At 37.5% G+C, this 19,823-nt stretch overlaps 1 protein-coding gene across 3 annotated transcripts in view; it reads right to left on the bottom strand.

Moving 5' to 3' along the window:
- Positions 1–19,823, bottom strand: part of LOC106523970 (sodium/calcium exchanger 1) — a 154,553-nt gene that overhangs the window by 41,925 nt on the left and 92,805 nt on the right. Inside the window, exon 5 of one of the 3 annotated variants that reach the window (XM_014017562.1) lies at positions 11,757–11,866. In XM_014017562.1, coding sequence (XP_013873016.1) covers positions 11,757–11,866 — 110 coding nt within the window. Of the gene's footprint in view, positions 1–11,756; positions 11,867–12,231; positions 12,351–19,823 lie in introns of all 3 variants that reach the window. The other 2 variants (XM_014017561.1, XM_014017563.1) reach the window with 2 other exon arrangements.

Raw genomic sequence — 19,823 nt, 5'->3', positions numbered from 1 at the left:
CGCAGACACTGTGCAGAAAATCGACATTCTGTTCTCTGATTGGCCTGGACGAAAATTTTCCCAAAGAAATCCTTGTCTATGGGAGAAATTCTAGACGTAGCAGTGAAGGGAAACAACTATACAGGTGTGATGGAGAGAGTTCAATCCAAAAGGATGTCAGAATGGTATATATTTACACTTTTTTCACACTTATATTTACACTTCTCATCAACCACAATCAAATTCACTCTATCCATGGGCTCCATGTGTCTGGATAGATTTATATTTATTTATTTTTCTGAACAATGAAAGGATGGAATAAAAACAAGTCAAAGTTTAAAAGAAATGAAATACTTTTTGCATTTTTGAAAAGGAGTAGAAAGTACAGATAATTGAATTAAAATGTAAGAAGTAAAAAATAGTCTGAAAAATAATCACTCCACTAAAGTATAAATAACCAAAATTACTACTTAAGTAAAGTAACAAAGTATTTGTACTTAGTTACTTGACACCTCTGCCAACCACCAACATTGAATGTCCGTGACCTTTGATCCCTTAAGCGGCACTGCATTAAAAATCAACATCATCCCGTAACAGATATTACCACATAGACTCAGGAACTCATCAGAAAACCTTTGTCAGTGAACACAGTTCGTCTCTACATCTACCAGTGCAAGTTAAAACTCTACCATGCAAAGATAATGCCAGATATTAACAACACCCAGAAATGCTGTCTGCTTCTCTGGGCACGAGCTAATCTGAGACGGATTGACGCAAAGTGGAAAAGTGTCCTGTGGTCTGACGAGTACACGCTTCAAATTGTTTTTGAAAATCATGGAAGTCGTGTCCTCCGGGCCTAAGAGGAAAAGGACTGTCTGAATTGATATCAGCACAAAGTTCAAAAGCCAGCCTCTCTGATGACATGGGGGTGTATCAGTGCCCATGGTATGGGTAACTTGCAGATCTGTAAAGGCACAATTAATACAGGTTTTTGGAGCAACATACGCTTCCATCCAAGCCACGTCTTTTTCAGTGATGTCCTGCTTATTTCAGGAAGACAATGCCAAGACACATTCTGCACGTGTTACAAGGACTGTTGACAAACTGAAGTTGTACATCAAGCAAGAATGAGAGAATTCCACCTAAAAAACTTCAACTATTTGTGTCTTTAGTTCCCAAGCACTTATTGAGGGTTAAAAAGGTTATGTAACACAGTGGTAAACATGACCCTGTCCCAGCTTTTGTGGAATGTGCTGCAGCCATCAAATTCAAAATGAGTGAATATTTGCAAAGAACCAATAAAGATTTTCCATTTGATCATAAATATCTTGCCTTTGTGTTGAATTCAATTAAATATGAGTTGAAAACAAAGTATTTGCAAATCATCATATTTTGTTTTATTTAAGCTTTACACAACATCCCAACTTCCTTGTAATTGCAGTTCTTTTTGACATCTGCATTTTGTGGCTTTAACTATGCTCCTTTTATGCACCACACTGCAGTGATTTCACAGTACAGTAGTTGCTTGTATGGACAATGCTGCAGACGTCTGCAAGAAGAGTAATATTATTCTCCATTTGCATAAGTTCTGATGAATTTGCAAACTTTTAGATGGATACTTAGAATCAGGCCAACACATTGAGGTTAAGCTTCTGGATGGATATTTTTGAAAAACCTGCTTTAAAACCTCTCGCGCAGCTCCTAATGTAGAATTACATTAGGGAAAATTAGTCTGTTCAACCATCTGCCCTGTACCAAAAGGAGCTGGAGCTGATAATTATTGTGACTTCTGCCATTTGATCCAGTGCTCAAAGCCAACTCTGACTCTGAACTCAGCAGTCAGCTGTTAGTGGGAGCTGGTGGGATTTTTCTCCAGTGGGACAAGAGCTTTAATAACCTCTAACTCCTGGCTGTGCCACTTCTGCCACTATATGTCATGGTTGTTTGGGGGAAAATGTAGTAATCTGCACCCATCAACGAGTATTGAGCCCTTTTTTCATTTCAAAGATGACATGTTGTTTAAAAAATACGAATTCTGAATGTGTTTGGCAGACGTCTTGATAGTTTTCTCTGTAAGTCTCTTCAAATGTGACCTTTTCATCACTTGGTGACAATTAATTTCACATCTCCCCCTCAGGTTCTCTCAATTATTTTGAATTTACAACAATTAGCATGCATGGAATGCACACATCGTTACGGAGATGGTAATGGTGATTTAATGAACTGAATTACCAGCCTACACCAAACCTCAGGTGTGATGAAGACGACCTGACAGCATCCTTTTCAGCTGCACTCACTCTACGTGTTTGTGTAAGTGTAAATGGTCCCGACAGAGGTTGAATGTTGCAGGGAAAGATGCTGCCTCCTGTCAAAGTTGCCGTCTGTCTCATTCATCAACTGGATTTCTTCCCTCTGCTGTAACTCTGCTCTTTTGCAGCTGAATCGAATTAAAGACAAAGCGAACGTGCAACAGAGCCAGGACAGAAACAAAAGATGGTGCCCAAGGGTTTAAATACAGGAAATTCTGAGTTAAAGGTTAAAAACATATATTTTTTAAATGGGGGTAATTTTTTCCCCTTGTTTCAGGGTTTGCTTTAATAATCCTTTTCTTGTATGGTAAATCATATGACGTAAAAGATGACAGGGCATTACCTTTTAAATATCTGCATTTTGTTATATAACCATCCTTAATCCTTATCTTCCCATTCTGTCACCTTATCCTCTTTGTTTCTGCATCATGCATGTAAAACCTCGTCAGTTTTCTTCTCTGTATTCCTTCCATCTCCTCTACTTCCTGATTTATTTCTATTTAAAACGGGCTTCAGCAAGCTGACACAACAAACCAGCCAAGACCATATTACTTATTGTGTTAGCAGCAGCCAGGACATTACAGTTAAACGAGTGCTGGTATTATTGTCAACAAATGAGTCCATTTGGGGATAATTGGGAGCTTCTCTTGCACTGCCATCAGTGCTGCTGCTTTTAAAAATATAGCACAATGTTTTTTTATAGAATGTACTTAGCCTGCCACTACAGAGAAAAGAGGATTACTGTCTACTTTACTTAGCTTTCATGTTGACTTCTCCTGAATGAACACTTAATATATTTGTATGAGGTGTCAGTTTGATCTTTAAATCCCCAAATTTATTGGAAAATGTAACATTTGTCTTGCACATTTTTTTCTTAAACTATATAGTAACTTAACTTTAGCAAAAGCAAACCATGGTTCAGACTTTTTATTTAGTTTTAGTCAGTGGTTTCATTGTAGTTGATGTTTTAATCTCTGTTTCTTGACATTTACTTTTTTGACTTCGAGTCCTGTAATTGCTTGTTTCCACTTCTTTTTTTTTATTTCACCAGCGGTGGGGTGGAGAGATTATATTATATACATACAGTATATAATCTTATCCTTAGTCTGATATGTTTACAGTATATGTTTATTTTTTTCTGTTCTCTGGTAATCCTTATGTGCAGTCTTTGCCTGTTTGAGTCTGCTTCAGTGTTTTAGTTTTGAGCTTTTACTTATTTCCATTTCATGTCACCTCAGCTGGTTTTGTTAGATTTCTGGTTGCAGTTTGTTCCTCCAACTTTAATTAAAATACTTCCTCTGACGCTTATTGATAAAACTGACTTGGGTTTCAAAATGTTTAGCAGTTATACAGCATCACAGCATTTGGGATTTAGCGTATTAGTTTATTTACCCATGTTTCAGGCACACTGGCTGATAGTAAAACTTAATTAAAAAGGTGTAAAAATCAATGAACACCGCTCCAGTATTTTGGCCAGAACTGTTTGTTGGATGATTTAAAGACTTAAACAGAAAAACTGAATATTAAAAAAGACAGGATGGTTCATCGTTTGGACAAGAAAATCAGCATTCACTTTGTGTTCCACAGCGTTTATGAGCATGAGGTATAAATTGTAGAAGTATGATAGTTTGCTGTGTTAAAACTTGTCGGAACACTTTGGGTTAGTCTTTGGATTAAAGATCGGCCAGTACGTGTTGACAGGTGGTAGCATGTGCTCATTGTGTATGTGCGACTTCACACCTTGTCATGTTTTCATGGGGTTCAACAGAAGTGATGGAATATGACAGTGAGAGGAGGGAAGAGAAATGACTGAAAGCAAGATTTCCAGGTGGAGATGGAGAAGGGTAAAAAGAACAGAAAAACTCAATAAATAGGAGACTTGGGGAAAAGATAGTTTTAAGGAAAAAGAAGAATGTTTGGTTGGCTGTCAGTGATCACAAAAAAGGGGCAAATGGGGGCACCTCATCAAGGAGGAGATGTGCAGGAGGTTGAAGAACAGGAGGTGGACATGGTGTACTGTTGGTGCACATGGACATGCTGACAAGGAGGTTAAAGGAGTCGTGGTGTTTTTAAATCCTTTCTTTTTCAAATCTGAATCATTCAGATGGGGTCTATACAGTATAAAGTGGAACTGCAATGCTTTGGCATGATTTCCTTCTTATTGTAACTCCACAAGCCCCTTTCACCCCTTTTCTGGGCTGTGTCAGATCAACTCATTTTGAGGCTGTCTCTTTGAATCCAAATGAGGCGGTTCACACCTCGGCCCCCTACAGCTTCCAGAGTGGTTCATTCCAGTTTAATAGAGGGGTTTACGACTATCTAGCAGTGCAGAAACTTGTCTTGTTTATCAATTTAGTTAAAGACGTCAACATGGGAAGACTTGTCCATCTAGCCTTACATGTTGGAGCCAGAGTCAGAGGAGATTTAAGACCACCAAAATGTAGTTGGCACATCCAGAATTTATTTGGCAGTTCTGTCGCAAATAATTTGACGTGAAACTGAACGGGCTGAAAAACAGTACACATAAAGTATATAAAAATATCTTTGCACCACCAAGAGAAACTAAATTCAAATTGTCTGCATTCCTAGACACTCTAAGTACACAACAAAATGCATTTAATAACTAAAAAAGAGGATTTTGCATGATACGTCCCTTTTAAGAGGGAAGAGCATGTTGGGTTGTGACACCTTTGCAGAGTTCAACTACAGGAGTCACACAAGAAGCAGATATTGGATTGGTTTACAACTTAATCAGCATTATTAATCTGGATTTTAAAATTTGTGTTTAAATTTCTAGATATGCAATAATCATCATAAGAAACTCGCTCAACAAAACAGTTTCAGTGTGCAAAGATCATATCAATGGTAATGCTGCACAATGAACTGTATATTGCTGCTGTGAAGATAAACATTTTAATCTTTGTTCTATCATCTCAGAGCAAATGACACTATTAGAAATAACGAATGGAAACGTCTGTCTAATGTAGTATATGCTATTAAAGCACATATCTAATAGTTTGTCCATGCTAATGATCAAAGCCAACTGGAGAAAAGCTGCACACACAAAACACAGGCATCATAACAGTCTTGTGCCTCCAATTAGTTTTTGTTGTTTTTACATCAGTGATTCACTGCTAGGATTAATAGTGATGTGGTTTTGTTGCATAATTAAATACAAATACCCAATCAGTTAGATTAACATGGTTTTAAAATGCATTTTAGTTATTTATATTACAATTCTAGCAGGTTTCTTGAACCATGACTTCAAGCCTAGCTAGATTAAACAAATAAAACATGCCGTCAGCTTTGAATTTATGCAATTTCTGTCGGTGGGGTTAGCTTATTTGGGACTCAGTCTGATTTTAAATACAAACTTTGACATATATAGAAAAGCAGGATGTGAGAGGATAACAATGCCATAAAAGTATCTGTCACAGATGAAAGTGCATCTGTCTGGTAAGCACTTGTGGTTAATATGGGTTTAATTCTGAGAGTCCTGTTTGCACCCTGGCCTGATTTGCACTGTGTGTTGGAGTATCAGGCCATCGGGTCACCACTCTCTGCAGGGTTCATGTGTTTTTAGCCGTTTCCACCTCTCAATCTCATCCTGACGCTGCACATAATCTGACACTGACGACTGACAGACAGACGCTCACAGGCTGCAGTGAATTCTCGTCTGCCTCCTGCTGTCCTGAGGCTCTTCAGGGCCCAATTCAGACCTTTTAAAATTTATCTGAAAAAAAAAATAGTACACCGAAAAAATGCTGGGTCACAAAACAGATGAGCTTAGCAAACAGCCCTCAGATAGAAACTCCAAAAGTGCAATCAGAGCACAATGCTTTAAACCCATTTGAAAAGGTAAAATTTAGTTCTGAAGATTAACAATTAACAATTAAGGTTATTCTGGAAGAAAACCCAAGCAGAGACAAGCTGTGCTTTACCACTCTGTGCAAAACTCTGTCTAATTATTTATTTGTTTAAAAAGAAAAAAAAAATGAAACAATCAAAGGAAAAATTCAAAGAAAAAGTTCTTCATTATCTCTAAATATGTTTGCAGAAGATTCAGGAAGTCTGTAAATCTCAGAATAAAGGCCAGAAGGAAATAATGTTAGATGCTGTTAGATTCTTGTGAACTTTGGCGAGAAAGTTCCTGCTTCATTCCCTGCTCAGAGTACGATGTGATCAATAATTCCACACAGGTTCATGTTTACTTCACACTCAAAGTTCACTGCTGCACAAAAAAATAAAAAGAATCTAAAACTGTAAACTTTGCACAAACACTTTTCTGTTCTTAGGGTGTGCAATCGTTCAACATCTGTTCTGTGTTGAGCTGAGTCCATGTTTCAGATTGGTTCTGGGAGTAAGGAATGTCAGGTGACATTTGATGAATAACAAGGGGTTTTGTGTTTCTTTCAGGAGGACAGAATAACCTTAAAGTGTTCTATTTATATTAAAGTAGTTCTATAGATGCAGAGAATGATACATTTGAAATAAAATAATTCACTGAGGTTCTGTAGTCTTGAGTTGAGCAAAAACAGATGTATTGGAAAAACTGACATTCTAGTATTATCAGTTCCCCATAAACCATGTTTTCTTTTTTTTTTGTATGTATGGCTATATTATATTCTATATTTGCTTATATGTTTTGAATGTATTAATATTTACATTGCTAAATAATAAAATAACCACCCACCATGAAAGACACTTAGCTGAGAATGTTTTAGATCATGTCTTGCATGTGTGCTGATTTGCCTTTCATGTTAGCAAAATATCTCAAACCATGACATTTTATCGAAACTTTCAGAAAGCAACCACTGGGTTCACATCTACAACTCAGCATTCGGAGCCACCCCAAATCAAGACGGCAGCCACAGCATGATGGATCAATCAATTTTACTAATACTGAGCTAGATTTTTAAATTTAATTTTACGCATTTAAATTTAGACATGTTTATGGAAGTATATTTAAGTCATGGAAGAAAATACATTTTTGAACACGTACTTGTACAATTTAAGTATATTGTACAAATATGATAGTTTATTGTACAACTATGATAATATATTGTATACATGTAATAATACAATATATTATCATGTTAAAATATAGTGAAAATACACACTCACCGGCCACTTTATTAGGTACACCACGCTAGTAACGGTTTTGTGGTCATAAAGGGATGGACAYGGTCAGCAACAATACTCAGGTAGGCTGTGGCGTTGCGACGATGCTCAATTGGTACCAAGGGGCCCAAAGAGTGCCAAGAAAAGATTCCCCACACCATGACACCACCACCACCAGCCTGAACCGTTGATACAAGGCAGGATGGATCCATGCTTTCATGTTGTTGAYGCCAAATTCTGACCCTACCATCCGAATGTCGCAGCAGAAATCGAGACTCATCAGACCAGGCAACGTTTTTCCAATCTTCTCTTGTCCAATTTCGATGAGCTTGTGCAAATTGTAGCCTCAGTTTCCTGTTCTTAGCTGAAAGGAGTGGCACCCGGTGTGGTCGTCTGCTGCTGAAGCCCATCTGCCTCAAAGTTCGACATGTTGTGTGTTCAGAGATGCTTCTCTGCCTACCTTGGTTGTAACGGGTGGTTATTTGAGTCACTGTTGCCTTTCTATCAGCTCGAACCAGTCTGCCCATTCTCCTCTGACCTCTGGCATCAACAAGGCATTTCCGCCCACAGGACTGCCGCTCACTGGATGTTTTTTCTTTTTCGGACCATTCTCTGTAAACCCTAGAGATGGTTGTGCGTGAAAATCCCAGTAGATCAGCAGTTTCTGAAATACTCAGACCAGCCCTTCTGGCACCAACAACCATGCCACGTTCAAAGGCACTCAAATCACCTTTCTTCCCCATACTGATGCTCGGTTTGAACTGCAGGAGATTGTCTTGACCATGTCTACATGCCTAAATGCACTGAGTTGCCGCCATGTGATTGGCTGATTAGAAATTAAGTGTTAACGAGCAGTTGGACAGGTGTACCTAATAAAGTGGCCGGTGAGTGTATCTATATAAGTATACTGTACAAACATGATACTAGACTGTATAAATGTCAATTATATAATATAACATTCATACAATGTAATTATAATGTTTGTACAATACATTTGTACTGTAAAAACTTGATAAGGTGAAATAAAATACTTTCTTTTGTGACATCAATATGCTTCTGTACATGTTTGATAAGAATTAAAAAAAGATTAACCATATTCAGACAAAATTTGTTAAAAAATAGTAACATTAACATTGTCCTAAATGAACTCACATGAGATGGATAAGTGTAAAACCTCTCAAAAATAAAAAAAATAAATAAAAAAATAAACAAGGCCATAAAGACGCATGTGGGCCTTATTTAGCAGAGAGAACCACCACAAGTTCATAAAACACACTCATTAACAGACCCAAAGCGACCGCAGCCTGCAGTCTGTGTGCATCTGTCTGTGTGCCCCTGAGGTGTATTTGATCCCCTCACTGTGATAATGTAAGATCCAGCCTTTGTCTTTGATCACTATAACCACTGCTGATGGCTGGTAAACACATTCTGCCATTAACACACTGACAGCACTGAGCTGGAAGGTGTGAGAGTTTAATGAGTTTAAGGGGAAAAAAAGAAAACGGTAAGTTGAGTTTAATGGTATAAAAGTCCTTTTAGAAAGCAACCGGATCAGAACTGACTTAACACTTGTTAATTTATGGATCAGCCTAAATTAAATAAAGTTGGGGATATTATTTTTAATCCAGCAGAGTAACATTAAGAGGGAAATCTACTGGAATAATGCAACAAGAAACAAACGCAGCACCAAAATAAAATTTAAACCATTTTTTTCTCTGATATGTACATCACCTGGCACCTTCAGTGTTAGAGTTTTAAACTAAACTCATTTTATGTCGACAAATGATGGATTTAAAACAGCTTTGATTCACTTTTAAAATGACCGTTATTCGATCTCATCCAATATTTGCAGAAACTGTTTATTTTAGTAGTTTATTTGCTTTCATTCTGTATTTACCCTGCTAATATTAGTCTTTATCAACTGACTCCTTGCTGTAACTGTTTATTAGTGTCTTAACGGTTTTGAAAAAAACAGTGAAATGTCTTCACTAGGTGCAGCAAAACTGTCACGTAGTAAGCACATTTAATCTCATTCATTTATTCTAGTAAAAAAAAAAACGTTTTTTCCATGATCTTTTTCGCCTCAAAATATTACCAAATACAACTCACATGTTAGTCAAACATTAGAAGAAATCACTCCTGGATATGACCTCTGAATATCTTTTCTTAAAATCTCAAACGTTCATGATTCCACTTTTTGCAAGCATTTTGAAGGAAGCTGTGACATTTTCAAACCACAGCAGAGAACAGATTTTAACGTTTGAATGGATGAGGAGGGAAAACCCTGAGGGAGGGAAAAAGAAAGAAGAAAAGAGCAGACAGGTGTGATTCCTGCTTGTACTTAACTCTGAGAAAAGGCAAAAGAGGGAAGTAAGAAGTACATACAGAAGCAAGAACAGTATTAATCTAGAATTTAGTGGAAGTCCCAGATTAACAGGCTTGGTAATTCGGGTTTTGAATTATGCATGAATGCAAATAACGCTCCATTTTCTCATTCAGAAAAAGATGGTGTAAATTTCCCTTCGGTTTTGATTTAATTTTTGATTTGTACTCTTCCTGGGACACTTTAGTGGAAATAAATATCATGTCTTGTTTTCTGTTTTGGTATTTCTTTTCACAAAGTTGACAAACAAAATTGTGATGTAACACCTACAATTATTATAAAAAAGTTAAAATTGTAAAATATGTTTGTTTATATGTTTTATAATCTTTTTAGATGTTTGTTTCTGAACTTTTTCATCATCACCCATTCTTAAGAATTCTGCTGGGACCAGCTTTATGTGTTTATGCATTTTAATGCAGAAAAGTAATACTTAATTTATTTTTTCTCATTTCTACCACTTTTCCTAGTGTACTGCAGTATTCAGTATTATTTATTGTAAAATAATGACAAATTATTCTTGTTGGACGCTAAAGTGCAGTGGGAATGCTGAATGTTACATACTGACATTTACTAGAGCAGCTGAAACTGTGTTAAAACTTAAAGAAGCAGAACATGAGCTAAAATGCAGCAACACAATGGCTAAAGGCTAAAAGAAGCTAAATGCTATCTACAAGGTAAAAGTAACAAAAGGCTATAGCTAGAAGCTAAAGGCTTTCTGAACGCAGAGTATAACAAGGCTAGCTAAAAGCCTGGGAAGTGGTAGCCTAAGAAGACAAAATAGAATGCTGAAGCAGATTTCAGACATGTTTTTGAAGGAGATCCCTGTCTTTATTATTATTATTTTTAATGGAGAAAATACTTAATAATTAAATATATTTATCTAAATATATGTAGGCCTAAATAAATATTTTGAAAAGTAAAAATAATAAAAAAATAAAATAAAATCACAGCGCTTACTTCCTGAAAAAAGCTGCATGTTTTGATTTAGGAACTGCCAAAAAATGAAGAAGTTTGCAGAGATCAATTCCTATAAAATATGTCTGCTGATTTGGCATAAATACTCAAGTTAATCAGTTAAACTTATGAGTTCAAATTATACACTTGGTTCTAGCTCGGTTCGTAGAATATCACAATTTAAGGCGTAAATACGTCCAGACTGTGTAAAAAGATCTTGTTCTTTTCACTAATTGTTAAAATTACTTTAATTCACCAGTTCATGATGCAACAACAAATTAAAAAAAAAAACATATTAAAACATTGAGTACACTGCAAAAAAAGTCCACCTAACCAAGTTTTAAAATCTTATATCCAGCCAAAATGTATTTTTGATCTTGTTTTGAGACTGAAATAAGAAAAAATTGAGTCAAATCAAGTATTTCAAGAATCTTACCAAGTAAAAATTTTGGCAGAAAATTTTGACTTAATTTGAGTCAAATTTTCAGACTAACAAGACAAATAATCTTACACATTCTGAAAACAAGATAACTTTCTTACACAATCAGTTCTTGTTTAGTAAATCAGTCTCAAAACAAGATCAAAAAGACTTTTTGGCTGGATATAAGATTTTAAAACTTGGTAAGATGGACAGTTTTGGCAGAGTAGTTGTGCTGTGTTTAAATAAAGCATGTCATACATTTTAACACTTTTGGAAATTGTGTCAGCTCATGACAAAAGTAACTTAATGGTGTGCAGCAGAACTTTGACACAGTATTATTTAAAATCATTTTGAAGCCATGAATTGTGCATTAGTTGGGCAGTACTTATATAATGTATATTGTATATAATTTGCATTTTTGTGATCGAGTCTTCCTTGGAATCTTTATATGACCATCTGAATGTGAGAATTACCATCTCATAATTCAAAGACTATAAAGTACTGTGGTTTAGTTCTGGGAATACCCTAATGATTCAGGACTTACTGAACCCTCATTTAATGTATTCTCAGAGCTGATTGGTCATCACACCTGTCTGTCCTTTTTTGTTGCGTATCCACAGCGGGGGTTCAAGCACAACGTAGAAAGAGGATTGCTTATTGTACTCCTCCCGGTCTAAGATCCTAATGGATATGGTCTTCCTGTATGAGACAACACACACACACAAACACACAGAGGGAGGTGGTGAATGCATGCACAAAACAAACTAAATAAACAAAATAACAAAAAATGGCATGATGAGGTATATACACAAAAACATGTAAAAAGTGGAGTGGTAGATGTGGTGTGATGAGGTGACCCACAGCAAGCTGCATGTTCCCTATCAGCACATCAGGAGGAGAGGAAAAGGTGCATAGAAATTAATATTTAAAGCCAAATCTCCTCCTGCAGGCCTCCCTGAGTTCAGAACATGCAGCCGCTGCAGTGTGGCGGACGCTCCGGGGCTTTAAGTGGGAGAGGGGGGGGATCAACATTCAAAATGGGGGTGGGGGTCCACGAGGCTCACCCTCTTTCTGACCTTTGGTGTCATTGCTCTCGACCAGGTGAGGTTCCCCAATCTCAATGTAGAAGGTTTTGTTCTTCTCGTACTCCTCGTCGTCAATTATTTTCACCTTGATGGTTTTACTGAGGAAGAAGGAAGGAAGGGAGGGAGGAAGGAAGGAAAATCAGAAAAGAGAAGAAGGCAGAACAGTGAGGGCAGGACAAACAGGAAACTGGAAAAAAAGAAAAGTTTGAAATAAAAACGAAACTCAATATTTCTCATAAGCACGTGTCAGGAGGCTGTTTTGCATTTTAGAGTTTTTATGTTTCCACCTCTGAAGTCTGATCCAGCTTTGATGCATCAAAGCAGCTCACATCAGGACAAGAATGAACCGATAAACTCATTGCTTTGCCTGCGTGCGCTGATCAAGATTCAACTCTATCGTAATCTATCTTATCTCCTCATTAAAAAAGAGTAAAATTTAACGCTGAAGTTTAAATTAAAATACACGTGGCAGTGGATGCTGAGGCCAGCAGTTAAGAAAAATTAAATTGGCATTTGATAATATACATTCAAAAGTCATGACGGTTAATTTGTTTTAGGATCTCGCAGCTGACTCGATGGGTTTGCAATACTTTAGAATGAACATCAACCACAAAATCACTGAGATGTGAATCTAACCATCTTATTTTTCAACTGCTGGAAAAAGGATTCTAGGCATAATGCTGTAGGATCTTCCACCCACCTCAACATTCACAGAAAGCAAAGCCTGTTTGGCCAAAATGTGGCCCACATTGGCAGCGACCCCCCTGGTGCATATTTAGCCTTGGATAGTGCTGTTAATACTGGGTGAGTGTGGAGCCAAAAGTAACCAGTTTGTCAGATAAAGACCACAAACTACCAAACTGGCTCAGATCATGTCTGCCATCAGACCAAATGAAGAACGCTTCCAAACTGCATTTGTTCACTACCCTAACTATTGCAAAAAAACTCCTCAGATTTAGCCTGAGAAACAAGTAGAGAACAGAAACATTGTCTGAGTGAACATCGTTCCAGAGTTAGCCTAATTCCTGGCTCTAATCGGCGTCCCATAGGACTCGAAGCATCCCCTGCCAGCATCCTGGTGCCAGACATTACCAGACATCCCCTGGGGTCCATTTGTTCATTCTGAATGCTTAGAGCTGTAAGGTTAATACGAGTCCAACAATGTTGTGGCTGACTAACATTATTTTCTCTTGTATCAATTTGCATTTCTAACAGAGGTGCTTTTTTTTGTCGCCCTAATGCTTGTGAGGTGTCAAACAATCTGACAACTCCATTATCAACAAAGTTTACAAGATGACTCAAAGTGTAATTTTATCCAATTTATTTGAAATTGAAGATATTTGCAAAGGGAAATTGAATGAAATGGCACAGATAAGTTTGAGACAGTAGGAGAATCAGGAAATCTGAGCATGAGTGACAAGAACAGAGGTTTAGAGAGAGATGTCTGCAGCTGCAATCAACACAAGATGCAGTGGACATTAGGACTGCAGGAAAATAAATGGGTCCAGAATCTTTGCAACACACGGATGGGGTTGCTACATCTAAAAACACAAGCACCACACCAATCATCCTAATCTCTCAAAACCTTTTTGCTGCATCCAGCTGCAAAACAAGAACTAAAAATCAATACTTGCTTTCATTCCTCACACAAAGTGCACCCTGATATGTACACTGATAACACAAAGATGTCTTATTGTTGATTTTTTTTCCTCTTCAGCATTTGAAATCTAAATAGGACAGCAACAAGCCTGCCCGTAAACTATAACAGAACTCAGTCAACGTGGAAAATTTCTTGTGGGCAATGTTCACAATAAACCAACGCATATAAGAAAAAAGACATTGTTTAAGCAAATGCCTCAGAGAACAGACAGCGTGTATGATTGGGAAAATTTATTGCTGCAGTTGGTCTGGGTCACACTTGGCAGGACATTTCATATTCCAGGTCGCGGGGCTATGAAGCAGGACAAGGTTCATGCAGTGAAACTGTGTGTGTGTGTGGATGAAGCGCCTGCAGACATTTGGGTTTATCTTGCGTTTCCAGTCTGGAACAAAACCCTTATTCTGATCCAAATCCACTACAGGCAATAACAAAGACACACAAGAGAAAACTCTTAATCTGGCCTAGAGGGCGGGAAATGGGAACACACATACAGGTTATGTAAGCTTTATTTGATCATGTTTCTGCGGCCTGTCTTGAAAAGCCCTTGAATAGCATTGTGTTAGCGTCATTACGCTTGAATCTATGATGTAAGAGTGTTATACACTGCCAAGCTCTGCAAGAAAAAATACAAAATAAAAGCACAAACATCTGTCCCAACCAAAGAGGTTGAATTATCAGCAAACAGAAAGCAAGCATTCAAAATCCTATAAAAGTTAATGGGTTTTAGAAAGGGTAGTTCAGATTTTTTAAATAGAGTTCTGTTGAAGGGTTATGAACAAATATCCTAATTGTTGTAGAAAGTGCTTTTTAACTGCCTTATTTAAAGAAATTGTTTAAATCTGACTAAACTGATGAGCTGACTAGCTGGATTGCTACATCTTAAAGGTGCAATATTATGTGTTTCTCAGGCATATATTTAAATACTATACCATAATAAAGTATCTATGTCACATTTAGTTGTCATTAAAATGCTGTTTTTTATGTTTAAATAGAAAATAAACTTATCTTCTCATCACGTCCTCTTTTAAATGCCTTGATAATGGCCTCTGTCTCTTTACGAACCACCTTCCGCTTCTGTCTCACCCATTTCGTGTGACCCCCCCCCCACCCCCATGATGCAGTTTACTTGGCATCTGAAAATACATTTTCTCAAAAGGTATTTTTAATCTGAAAAGAGCTTCACTGAGTGAGAAATAGTGGATCTCAGCAGACAGTTTAAATTTCACTTTCACTTTCACCTGAGAGCCTGCAGGAGTCATGGGCGGGGTGTGTGGGGAGTGGGGAGGGATGGGGTGCTCTGCCATGAGGAAGTTCAGCTTAAAGACACGTCCCAGGGGTGTTTCTGGTACCAAAAGGCGTTTCTGGTCCCCACCTGTCGTTTTGCTCCTCAGCATGGCTTCCTAAAAACGCTGCAGGATTTCTCAAACATGCATGAATGAGTCAAAGCAAGGCTTTGGGCATGTTTTTTATGAGAGTATAACATTATAACATGATATAAAACTCAACAAAGTTGATTTTACATGATATTGCCCCTATAAAACAAAACAAAAAAAAAGCTGTGATTTGTGCAAACATCATTTCATAGGTTTTTCCAATTTTAGCATTATCTTTCTGTTTATGATTATTTGCAGGTGCAAATACAAGCAGGTAGTTGTAGCTACTTTTGCTTTTCTTTAACTAACAAACTGCATGAACTGTAACTATATTTTTGTAATATAGCTAGTCTATCTAATTTCTTTCAAAATATATTTATCTAGCTCTAAATTAAATGGTCTGTTATGGGATGATTATGCATATTTTACTTTATAATTAGCTAACCAGTTAGCTGCAATAAATGCTAACTAGCTAGTTCTACATCCCTTTAACAGGTGTCAGCTGATAGTTTGTTTATCACTGATGATTTTAACAGTTTCCTGGAGCTTCTGGTGCTTTTAGCATATGAAGCCTTTCTCCAAGTCATCCATGGTGAGGAACTTAAAGCCACAGCAGGTTCCACAGGACAGCGGTGGGTTGCCATGAAAACAGTGATAAACTTTCAGTTTGACAAAAATAAAAAGACAGGCAATTTTTCCATTTCTGGAGTGCATACTATACAGTATTTACTATGTATACTATACATATTTTTTAATTTTTCAATAGCCTTTCATTATCTTCTTTTTTTAAATGAAAACAAATAACCAAAAAGTACACAAAGTCTTGGGACACTTATTTCCGCTAGAATAAACTTGTAATACAACATTTACAGTATTAAGAAGGCTATGAAAATCTTATCTATGAACTGCTATGTAAAGACAACAAAAAGCTTTGTATTCAATATTTAATTACCTCAACAATTATCTTTTATTCCTGTGACAAACTTGTTTAAAGAGCCATTTCTAACATTCAAGAACCCCACATCAAAAGATCTGAACTACCCCTTTGAAGCAAATACATTCATTTAAAAAATAAAATGTCCTAAAAGCAATTCATTTCAAATTAAATGAGTTGATCTGACTAACAATGCATTGCTGTGATCTAATAAAAATGTGTACTTTAATATAAAAATAAAATTGGACCCCATCAAACAACATAATGTTATAAAGAAAATAATGATAATTTTAGATGCCAACACAAAGACGTAAATATTAAAGCTTCACTTGCTCATTAGATATAAAGTTGCAGCTGCAGGCAAAAACAGCACACTGCAAACAGATTTCACCTTCTGCTGTAGAGAATCCCATGACCACCAGGCTGGTGCTGACACACCAGCTGAGGATGAAATGGGTATTTATCACTCCCCTGCCTGCCTCACGGTGGAGCCTCTGAGCACTTGACCTGAGAGCTGATGGGATGGGATTGCTTAGATCTTCACATTCCTCTATAAAACAACATTTATATTTACTCCTACATATCAACAGTTCATTGTTTTTCATTGATACAGCCTTACACCAAAAGGAGACAATTTCCTGGATGATGTCAGATATTTTGGATCTTTTGTTAGGCATTATAGACAGGCCAGATTTGCATGGGATTGAGAGCACAAAGTTCTGAAAATAATACCAATCACAGAGGGACCCAAAGCAACATTAGTCCCATGTGAGCAGGAATTTGGGCTGCATTTGCCTTAAAAAGGAAAGTGGTTCAATCCACTCAGCCAGAGAACAAATGTTCTTTTTGTGTGTGTGATTAACCTGATCTGTCAGTAGCTATGTGAAAATGAGTAATTTGGAGGCCACAGAACCTAAGTGACTCACAAGGTCAGGCAAATATGATTTGGATTTAAAACAGAAGTGTTGTCAGGCAAGACTCAGTGTGGAAAAGAACCTCTCAGGTGACCAGTTTTGTAGGAAATGAGCACATTTACTCACACATCTTCACAAAAGCATTATACTCTAACTGGGCACCGGCACAAGAGGAATTCATTCATCATGAAATGGACTTTTCATCTTTGTCTCTTGGCTGTCTCACACGTGAACACACTCACTGACTGAACACAAACACAAAAGCACATCCCACCACATGACAACATGCAGCCTGCCCCATTGCTATGGTGACGGCGTAACCAACATGGGCAGAAAAAGATCGTTTCCAGAACAGAGATGTGTGTTTGTGTGGGTTTGTACTGACAAGTGAATGTGTTGAACACAAAGGGTCCATGATGAATTCAGACTGCACAGATATGTTTGTGCGGCAACAACATGTACATTATTGTAGTATGGTCCCTTTTTATACATCTATATATTTGATCATCCATCCATCCATCCATCCATCCATCCATCCATCCATCCATCCATCNTCCATCCATCCATCCATCCATCCATCCATCCATCCATCCATCCATCCATCCATCCATCCATCCATCCATCCATCCATCCATCCATCCATCCATCCATCCTCTATACCCGCTTTTCCCCTTCAGGGTCACAGGGGTCACTGGTGCCCATATTCAGCAATCACAGTTTGAGGGGCAGGGTACACCCTGGACAGGTCGCAAGTTATTTATCATTCATTTTTATCATTATTTTTGATTATAGTGTCTAAAATATATATTGTGATAGTTTGATATAAATGAAATAATGTGGGATCATGTTTCCACTACTCTGATTGGCTACTCGTCCCATTTGATAGGCTGCAAGCTCGTTTGTCCTCAGGGAACGCCACACACCCTGGGATATCAGGCCAAGACAATCCAACACGTTGAATATTCTTGACTTGAGATCAGATGTCCTTCAGCACAGACTAGATCACTCTGAACACACCACACATGGCAGGAATATCTCATAAGATTATCTTTAGAGCCATGACGATATGCGGGGCATCATTAAGATTATCGGAAAAGCGAAATCAAGTCAAAAATTGGCACAACTATCATTCCATGTGAACCTATGCCCTTACAAAAGGACATTTTATTTAGCTAAATTTCCAAACCTTGGGGGAACCCCTTCCTAGCTGACCTCACACAGAAAACATCCTGTTGTCAAAACCATCCTCCGTCAGAGTTTTAAACTCACGTTTGTCCTCACAAGCACAGGAATGCCATAAAGCACTCAGCAGAGGTGGTATCTATCACATGTGCATGGCAGCATTCACAATTTTTTTTCGCACTCGCATGCTTTCAAACAGACAAGCGCACAATGGGAATTCTGACTGCAGGAACTCACACACACACACACACACACACACACACACACACATGCAAACACACAATCCTGTACGCACACATTCCTCCAGGGACCAGAGTGTGTGTACATCTGTCTTTCTGCAGAAATGTCCTCCATCTGACTTTGCTAAAAAGCATAAAAAAACAAAGCAAGTGAGCATCTGAGCAGCTGTGGCAGCTCTCCACTCCAGTGCTTCTCTATTACACACATCTCCTCTCGTTTGTAACCTCCGCACCATTTTTTTTGTTTCTGCCACTGAGCTTTAATGCATAAGACTGTGGTCATTGTTTTGTAAACATTTCACAGATTCACTTAAATGAAGAAAGACACTGAAGCAGTGTCCAGAAAAATACTGTAGATGGTGAAATAGCAGAAAAAAGTTTGATGGTCACAAAATGACTGAATGCCAGCAAACGATTAGATTGTATGAAATTTCTCTGCATCTTTTAATTTCCTCCAGTTCTCCATTAAATTGACCAACTTTGTTCAAGTTAACCTTTTTTATATACAAATCATGATTTAAAAAAATAAATCAGCAGGTTCTTGTCTATGGCATTTTTTTTTACTTTTACTGTGATGCTCCAAAACAAAACTGGAGTTCTGTCACAAGAGTAAATTACATGATCAGTTTCAAATTGAATGGTTGTTCCAGTTCATGGTTAATTATCCATAATGTACAGGTTCAACTGTTACACTGTCAGTTGGCCTTGTGTGTAAAGCATGAACCACAGGCAGTTATCATGTACTTGTTGATGTGCAAACAAATTAATCTTAATGTGAGAACTTGTTAACGGAGCCACAACGTCTCGAGCGGTTAAAAAGAATGCCGCCCACCCTGCAAACCCAAATGAACGTCCTTGGATTCCATGGATGCATTTTTAAAATTTAATTAAGAGCTTTCTCTAATCATTACACATTACAATATTTAGAAATGAAGTATCCACATATGTGCCAGCATTGTGCACCTTTATTTAAAAAATAAAATAAAATGGCCAAAGTCACATTTTTTTAAAAGTTGTGTAAATACTCTGATTAGGGGAAAAACATAATAGTCAAATTGATTTTCAACACATTCCAGCCTTGTGGACAGTTTAAAGACTTTAAAAGAAACTTCAGCACCTTTTATGAGCCATCTTTGATTTTATGTACAAACCGAATAAAGTGTTTGTCTCAGCTGCACGACACAAGACACTAAAAGCACTTTGCATTTGTGTGTCAGACACAGCACACAGGAAGTTGCAGAGCCCAGAAGGCGGCAGTGAAGGTTACTC

The sequence above is a fragment of the Austrofundulus limnaeus genome, unplaced genomic scaffold (genome assembly GCF_001266775.1).
Source record: "Austrofundulus limnaeus strain Quisiro unplaced genomic scaffold, Austrofundulus_limnaeus-1.0 Scaffold172, whole genome shotgun sequence".
Classification (NCBI taxonomy): domain Eukaryota; kingdom Metazoa; phylum Chordata; class Actinopteri; order Cyprinodontiformes; family Rivulidae; genus Austrofundulus; species Austrofundulus limnaeus.
The sequence above is the reverse complement of the archived record's forward strand: the minus strand, read 5'-3'. Positions and strand labels throughout refer to the sequence as shown.